Here is an 8,110-nt window from a genome sequence, read left to right on the forward strand (position 1 = left end):
CGGAGTGGTCTAGGCTTTGGGAGCCGATGAAGGTAAAAGAACATTTGTCCGAGGTGAAAAGCCAAATCGATTACAGGCTACCCAGATCCTATAAACTACGATCTTGAGTTGAAGCCGAACTTCGATGATTTCACATTAAAGAAAAGTTAACATCGAGAATACTAGGAATGTTACGTTTCACTCACATAATCTGCAAATACTGGACGTTGAAATAAACAATTCCTAATTGTTCATTTGGAGGATAACCTAGAGAGGGATGATAAGGGATTTGTTGAGATTTTTTTCATCAGGATTTTGAACGATAATGTTCGTGGTTTTTATAGAACTGCTGAGGTAAGGGCACTAACCTTTTGCATATTACATTGGCAAACAACGTGATTTTAGATGGTTAGCCACGACGCACTTCCAAGCGACCCACGCGCGACAGGCTTTCCCGTGCTTTGATGAACCAGCCTTCAAAGCCACTTTCGATGTGCACATAGTGCGCTCGAAAAGTTACTCTTCAATCTCCAACATGCCTTTGAAACAAAGCCAAACGTAAGGAGCCGTATCAAAGTTTACCTGTATATAACAAGCATAATTTTCAGCTTGGGTGATTACATCAGAGACTCCTTCGAGACGACGCCACCTCTGTCGATGTACCTTTTAGCATTTGTTTATACGATTTCAAAAGCATCAAATATGGAGATCACAGCGTTTAGGCCATTGAAGATGGTAGAGCGGATTTGGCCTTGACCTCTTGTAGTAAAATGCTAAGAATCCTATCGGAATTCAATACGACACCATATAGTTTAAATAAGATAAAACAAGCTGTAGTACCAATAGATAATTGGGGATTGGTTACTTACAGTGAAAAAGGCTTGTTTTATGACAAGAAAATAAAAACTGCCGCTGAAAAGCAAAGAATTATTTCAGTTATTGGGCATGAATACAGCCATCAGTGAGCCCTAGTTGGTGGAAATACTTATGGTTAAACGAGGAATTTGCTATATTCTTTGAATACTTCTCTAGCTGAACCAGATTGGAGGGTGATGGAAAAAGTGTGTGGTTGTAAGTTACCATTACAGAAGTCGATGCCTCCGAATACACAAAGCCAATTTATCATCCAGTTGGAAGCCCTTAAGAGATACAAGACATCTTTGATAGATTTGCTTATGACAAATGTAAATTATTAGTAAAATTAATAATTTTCAGCTGGAGTTGTTGAAAATATGATAAAACACTTTTTATCTACTATTACGTTTAGAAGAGGTCTTAAAAATTACTTAACCGATAGGTGAGTGCATAAAATTAATAGTGAAACGTAAACTTAATTAATCGATTTTCAGGAGATTCATGATTGTAAGCTCTAATGACCTTAATGGATTGAAAAAGGCCATGGATGAAGATGAAACGTTCTTGGATGGAATGAGCGTTTGCGAAATAATGGACACGTCGCACGCTCAAAAGGGATATCCGTTAATAACAGCAACCAGGAATTACCACGACGTAACGATTCACTTAAGACAAGTACGATCGTCTTATCGTTGAGAAAGTTAAGATAACTGTATTCTTCTAGCACAGATATCTGTCGAACGGAAATGGACCGAGCACCGATGAGTTGTATAAAGTGCCGATAAATTACGCGCTGACGGGTGATCAATTTGATTCAACGAGTCCAGTTTTCTGGTTGAAACATAAAGAGGAATTATTGAATACTCGAGCGAAAGCCACCGATTGGCTGATCCTCAATAAAAATGTTACAGGTTATTACAGGGTAAATTACGATGAGGAAAATTGGAGACTCTTAACAGAACAATTAATGGACAGACAATTGGAAGCTATAACGCCGACAAATAGGGCTCAATTAATAGACGACGCTTTCGATTTACCTCTATCTCCTGATTTGAGCTACACAATAGCTTTGAAACTGATGCAGTATTTGAAGAGGCACAGCTTCTAATACGAAAATTTCGAAGTATAAATTCAATTTTTAATTATAATCTTACCACTTCTATTGTAGTCAAACATTATTGATCTTTTACAAGCCTCATACACAAAGGACAGCTCCTTAAATGAGAATGTAGAAGATGATCTACAGCTGAAGAACAGAATAACTTTAATGTACTGGCTGTGTTATTTCGAAGTCGGGAAATGTCTAGAAGCAAGCCACGAAGCTCTCATGCGTTTCCCAGATTACGTTGATCCGAATTTGCAGAGCATTACGTTCTGTGGCGGAATGAGATTCGGTTTGGACCTGGAACGAAAATGGAATTACCTCTACAAGAAATAACAGAATGCGACTGTAGATAACGAGAGAATTCGATTAATAACTACTGTCTTGTAGCGTTCAGGCAATCTTGAACAAGTATCTACATCAATCTTTAAATACAATAAAAATAGCTATAAGTATTTTTGCATATTTAGCATTTTGGGTATGATCTTCAAAAATGACATATTCCGAAAGCTAGATAGAGTTATTATCTTTAAAGCTATTGCTTCAGAAACTTACACAGGGACTTTGATTGCTCTGGATTATATTTTGAGAATGTTTGATGATTTTGCTGCTGAGTAAATTGGATTTGAAAATTGAATGTTTCGCTGTTTCTACGAAATTTCTACTAGGATAACAAGCTCTGATCAGGAAGTTAAAGTGAGTGTATACGTTTTTATTAATTATTATTTATTTTTAGACACCAGGAGTCTTGAAGAAACGCTCAAGTTGTTCTTAACCTTAATCACAAAAATGCTTTTCGCCAATTCTATATGTGATTCAATTATAAAACATACTTGAATAAATCATATTTGAACTTGCAATTAGTATTAGTTCCATAAATTTTACTCGAAGCGCCATCTGTTTAGTAGAGGTTAAAGTTGTAGTTGCAGGTCCTGGAAGGTCCTGCGGATGCAGAGATTTATTGTGGTCCAGAGCATCCAACGCCCAAGAATAATTTGTCTCCATTCGTCAAACGAGCAAGTGGTCAGCAAGCCATTAAGAATCCTTCAAGATGGAAAGGCCATTTAATTTCTACAAGGGCGATCTTGTCTATATATTATTGAAGTCCAACGATGCCTACGAGGGTATATACATGAAGGGCTCGCATAATCAAATCCATACCACTCATAACTTTCATCATGACACCTTGAATCGCATCAAGGAGGAAGTGACTTTTTATAGGTACGAAATTGAGGAAATTACACTTATCAAGCATGCCGATTCTGATAAGAACAAGCGTATGCAGAGCAACGAGTATGAACGCTTGTATGAAATGGTCCAATGCTTCACTTTCTTGTTCTGCAAGAACAACAAGTTTAGACGTGCTATGAAACAACTCAGTCAGTTCGAGACTATTAGCGTTGTTGGAATTGGTTGTAACTACGGCAGACTCTGCAGGTTCAGCCATATCGCTATCGCTTCTTGGTGTGAGGTATACATCGTGGATTTAGCGTCTTTGGATGAAGAAATACCAGATGAGATTAAGTGGTTGATGGAAACCACCAAAATTAAGAAGGTGACCCATGACGCTAGATCTTTGATCGACTGCTTGCATTATTGCTACGACGTTAGCGTCAGGAATATATTCGATACCCAGGTAATACCACCACTACAATTTATTAAAAAACATCAAAAAGGTTTTGTTTTTATTCATAGGTTGGTGATTACATGCTCGTAAAAGAAACTCTTCCAAATGATGTAAAGACAATTAATGGCAGGACCATTAGCGATTGCCTTCAGCATTATTTGGATTTTGATAAGAAGCTCTTGGAAAAGGCATTGCGAGAATGATGAATTTAATCTAGACATTTTTATTAATATCTTTGTATTATAGGCTACTAAGAAAAACTTTCTGTATCGCAGACCATTAAGCATTGGAGATAAGACTCAGATCTCGCAACTCGCTGCCTACTTGATTCCTTTGAAGCAAAGACAGGAGGATCTGATGCTGAAAAATTTCAGAGAAGAAACTGAAAACTATGCATACAGCACCATCAACCAAGCACATAACGTTGCGTCGAAAATGCTGACCACCCCCACATACCAGCTCTAAATCTTTCAATATCATGATTATCGGTATATCATTTATGTATAAGTTATACAAAAGTTATAACTTATACTTGCTTATTTACAATGTTTATTTGCGACATTAGTCATATCTATAACTATATACATTCCTATAACGTTTCCAATTACAGGGTGTTCTTAAATGTTACATATATATAAATATACTTGAAAATTGAACTTGTATAACGCATTTAAATATACTAATAAATGCTTTAAGTATTGTTTCAAGGTTCATCCCTTCCCTATCGAGAAAATCAAGAAATTTTAACATTATATGACTTCATAATATTAAACACATATCTTGACTTTTGATAATGAAACTTCTAATATCAAATACTCTAGTTAAAGAAAATATAATTTCCAATAAATTTATGATGCAGGATTTACATAATAATAGTTGATGGACTTATACTTTTAAGATTTTGAAAAACATTGATTGAAATAATTTGTTACGGCTTAAAACTTTCCTATAATGGAAATGTATATCCATCTAAGAAGATTATAATTATCAAATCTATCAAAAAATATCTAGATAATGTTTGTTAGATCATCCTAAATTCAAATTATCATATTTTACTATGAACTATCATTAAATACTATTTATAATGTTGGACTATTCTATACATTTGATAGTAAACTATTTAATGTTGTGTAGGATTACAGGAAGTTGAAAAAGTAATAAAAGCTATACAAATGAATAAACTGTAAATTACAGATTACACGTATTACGCCGGCCCAAACCGGTCCTGACTCGCATAAGCTAGCTGTCATTTGTGTAAATTGTGCAATTGTTATTTTTTTTGTGAAAATTCTTATTAACTAATATTCAAATATAATACATGATGAATCTAAAGTGTACTAAATATTTTATTATGTTAAATAACGTGCTTTCAGTGTTGGATAAAGAATTTTTTTGCATGAGCAATATCGAACAAAAAAGTCTACAGTTTCTGTTTATATTGGAACGCTTAGGCTATGTGCATATTATAATTGTGTTTATTAAAAAAAAAATATAATCAAAGTGTGCAATTTTCGGGCGTGGCTATTGCAAAATGCAACCCTTAAAGTATTGACTAAATGCATCAATGCCATCTGTTATGGAGAGGGATGCGCGTTGACATATGTGAATATAGATGAACTTCAGATAGACATGTTTAAAAGTCATAACAATTGAAATTCAAAATCTGAAAAAGTAATTATATAAATTCTAGATATACCCAAGTATCAACCAGAGGATTCGTTGAAGTAAGAGTCATGTTTTCTACCTTTTCTGCAAATTTTAATTGATTGGAATGGGAAATTAAATGTTCCAATTGGAATTAAAATTTGGTGAAGGTAGTTGCACATTGTCCATCTTGCAACATTGAGCACCTGCTTCAGCTCGATCCAGTTCATTTGTGCAATTTCGCCATTTTGTGCAGTTCTCCTCTCAGTTGTAAACAATCTGTTGCTCTGTGCTCTCCGAGAAGATGGCAGATGAAAGAATCCACGACATCTCCGGCGAGCCCTTCGAATTCAGCAAGGGTCAAAGGCTGATCGTGTTTTCCCAAGAGGGGAGATTCGAAGGCGATTTCGTTAGTACTGTGGATGACTGTATTCGTCTCACTAACGTTATAGAGTTGGACCATCGCAGCAATGTAAGGATGCCGTTCATGATGTTTATGAGAACACAGATGCAGTATCTTCAACTTGTGGAGCCTAATTTGAAGAGAGATGAGGATGGGCTAGTTGATTACGACAATGTTCTGTCTATAAGCGAGTTTAATGAACTCGACGATCTGGTTTCTAACTACGTTTACATCAGCGAGAGGAACAGGAAGTATTACAGAGCTTACGACAACTTGTCGCATGTGGAAAACATCGGGGTTGTGGGAATAGGAAGAAATTTGGGAAGGTCTGGGATTTTAGACGTCATCGTCCTAAGTTCTTGGAGGCATATCTATATTTTTGATTTGTTCCTTATGGGTTTTGAGAAGATGCCCCGGGAGATCAGATGGTTGATGGAATCAAATGATATAACTAAGGTGATGCACGATTCGAGGCAAATCGTTGATTGCCTCCATTTTCGCTACAACGTGCAGATCGTTAACATTTTCGATACTCAGGTAAGAAACTTTGTTGATTTCTACTATGACTAACTGCTAATTATAATTTACAGTTTACCGATTACAAACTCGTAATGAAAACTATGACTGGGGAGATACCAAGAGAACTTTCCGGTAAAAATCTGAGCGAATGCCTCACTGAGTATCTTGGAGTACCACAGCGCGTCTTCGAAGAGGCTATGGTATACTTGTATATCTTTCCCTATCAAATATATAATGATATAACTTTTCAGTCTATGAAGCGTGATGTGTGGTGCAATAGACCCTTCACGCGTCGCAAGCAGTATTTGGCTTCGCAACTTGCTGCTTACTTAATAACTCTTAAAAAGAGGCAAGAAGATCTCCTACTTAGTGAGTATAAACATGAAGTTTCCAAGTACATCTACGGCACTCTGGAAATTGGAATTCACGAGGCCGGAGCCATGTTCCACTGCCCCCAATATGTAGTCTCCTAAACGTCTACAAAAAGCCTATTTATATAAGTGTCTATATGTTTATATGTATGTACAACCGTTTCACAAATTGTCTATTATATGTTTACAATTTAGAAGTATCTTTAAGGAACTATACACTAATTATTAATTCGTGTTATAGGAAAACCTATATAACTTTTCCTATATATATGTCCACAAAGAAGTCTATTTTGAAGGTATATATTTCACTTTGGTGAATATGATATGTTTAATAAATATGACGAATATTGAATTACTATTAACTTAACCAAATACTATTATAAACAATATACTCGTGTGTTTGAAAAATAAAACTTTACAAAATGCATATCTTTAGACATCTACATCTTAAACCTATACAAACTGTTACTCAATAATCAACAACTGATCCTAATTTCCTATTTGTTTCAAATAATAATACATAACTATTTATAATTGCATCGTTATCGATTTTATATCTCTAGAAATCTACTATGAAGATCTATTGGACTATATTGCAACCAGTTTGGAAGGGCACTGCAATCCGGTTAAGTATTGATTAAAATACTCGTGATGCGACATCTGGTGTTTGGGAATACTGGTAACTCTCACATAATTGGAAATGAAATGCACAATTTATTTGAAAACCAGTATATTTGCTCAACTTTTGGGGATTTCAAGGATTTGATTGATGTAGGTATTGAAAGAATTTATTTTTTTCACTACTTTTTATTGCATCTAATCCTGAAAAGCTCTACATTATTTGAACAAGAAACATATTAAAATTAGAATCTAAATTAAAATATAACCTAATTAAAAATAGAATATAACAATCAAATATTAACATATCAAATATAAGAATAGTATTTAATATTTAAATTGAGTTAAATCTTCATAATTTGTGTAAATTTTTATAAATTAATTAAATCAGATCAAAATTACTAATTTCAACATTTCTATTGAGCGAAGTTGTGTTCAAATCTTAAAAATCTTAAAATAAAGATAATCTTGTTCATTAATATTATTATTATTAAGATTATAATTATTATTTAGATTATTAATATTAATTGAATATATTTCTTGCACTTATATTAGATATAATCATGGAACTTTTTGAGTAGTAAGATTAACGGACAAGGCCCCCGATGTTAACAGCAGTCCTGATAAGCTTAGATCTCGACATAATGATTACAATCAAGGTTATATATTGTTACGTAAGCGGTTATTAGATGCGATGTTTAGAAGCTATTCATAATTAACATTTACTGAATCTATTGCAATATGATGTGCCAAATCTATTATTTTATCCTTTTAGTGCCCCTAATTACACTAGTTAACTAATCCTTGAAGATTTGAAATTACTTTTTAATTATATCTATATTACTAATTACTTATTAAACTAATATGAGAATAACTCATCTACTGTTGACTATAATTAGAACTAGATATATAATATATATATTTTTATACTTTTAGAACAGGGATAGCACACATTCTCGAAAATCGATTTTGAAATTTTGTAAACCCAAATC

General features: G+C 34.1%; 3 protein-coding genes across 3 annotated transcripts; all 3 read left to right on the forward strand.

Annotated features, from left to right (window-relative positions):
• Positions 1-273: 273 nt before the first annotated feature.
• On the forward strand, positions 274-1,942 carry LOC108564924 (aminopeptidase N-like). The gene is made up of 6 exons (XM_017924125.1): positions 274-333; positions 385-537; positions 588-695; positions 1,247-1,276; positions 1,329-1,509; positions 1,559-1,942. The coding sequence occupies exons 1-6, from the start codon at positions 305-307 to the stop codon at positions 1,940-1,942; spliced, it is 885 nt and encodes a 294-aa protein (XP_017779614.1). The 5' UTR covers positions 274-304.
• A 934-nt stretch (positions 1,943-2,876) lies between these two features.
• Positions 2,877-4,169, forward strand: LOC108564927 (piRNA biogenesis protein EXD1-like). The gene is made up of 3 exons (XM_017924128.1): positions 2,877-3,572; positions 3,632-3,751; positions 3,810-4,169. Exons 1-3 carry the CDS (start codon positions 2,988-2,990, stop codon positions 4,026-4,028), a joined length of 924 nt encoding a protein of 307 aa, XP_017779617.1. The 5' UTR covers positions 2,877-2,987; the 3' UTR covers positions 4,029-4,169.
• An 800-nt stretch (positions 4,170-4,969) lies between these two features.
• LOC108564926 (piRNA biogenesis protein EXD1-like) lies at positions 4,970-6,768 on the forward strand. The gene is made up of 4 exons (XM_017924127.1): positions 4,970-5,202; positions 5,254-6,147; positions 6,201-6,329; positions 6,381-6,768. Exons 2-4 carry the CDS (start codon positions 5,512-5,514, stop codon positions 6,600-6,602), a joined length of 987 nt encoding a protein of 328 aa, XP_017779616.1. The 5' UTR covers positions 4,970-5,202; positions 5,254-5,511; the 3' UTR covers positions 6,603-6,768.
• The last annotated feature ends 1,342 nt before the right edge of the window (positions 6,769-8,110 follow it).

Source organism: Nicrophorus vespilloides, unplaced genomic scaffold (assembly GCF_001412225.1).
Source record: "Nicrophorus vespilloides isolate i.1.1-1 unplaced genomic scaffold, Nicve_v1.0, whole genome shotgun sequence".
Lineage (NCBI taxonomy): Eukaryota > Metazoa > Arthropoda > Insecta > Coleoptera > Silphidae > Nicrophorus > Nicrophorus vespilloides.

What these genes read in the sequence shown, in the direction of transcription:
- LOC108564927 (XM_017924128.1), top strand. Translation starts at nt 2,988, where the DNA reads ATGGAAAGGCCATTTAATTTCTACAAGGGCGATCTTGTCTATATATTA. An exon ending in GGAATATATTCGATACCCAG is followed by an intron (nt 3,573 to 3,631) that starts GTAATACCACCA and finishes TTTTATTCATAG; the next exon opens with GTTGGTGATTACATGCTCGT. An exon ending in ATAAGAAGCTCTTGGAAAAG is followed by an intron (nt 3,752 to 3,809) that starts GCATTGCGAGAA and finishes TTTGTATTATAG; the next exon opens with GCTACTAAGAAAAACTTTCT.
- LOC108564924 (XM_017924125.1), top strand. Translation starts at nt 305, where the DNA reads ATGTTCGTGGTTTTTATAGAACTGCTGAG. An exon ending in AAAAATTACTTAACCGATAG is followed by an intron (nt 1,277 to 1,328) that starts GTGAGTGCATAA and finishes ATCGATTTTCAG; the next exon opens with GAGATTCATGATTGTAAGCT. An exon ending in TAACGATTCACTTAAGACAA is followed by an intron (nt 1,510 to 1,558) that starts GTACGATCGTCT and finishes GTATTCTTCTAG; the next exon opens with CACAGATATCTGTCGAACGG.
- LOC108564926 (XM_017924127.1), top strand. Translation starts at nt 5,512, where the DNA reads ATGGCAGATGAAAGAATCCACGACATCTCCGGCGAGCCCTTCGAATTC. An exon ending in TTAACATTTTCGATACTCAG is followed by an intron (nt 6,148 to 6,200) that starts GTAAGAAACTTT and finishes TATAATTTACAG; the next exon opens with TTTACCGATTACAAACTCGT. An exon ending in GCGTCTTCGAAGAGGCTATG is followed by an intron (nt 6,330 to 6,380) that starts GTATACTTGTAT and finishes ATAACTTTTCAG; the next exon opens with TCTATGAAGCGTGATGTGTG.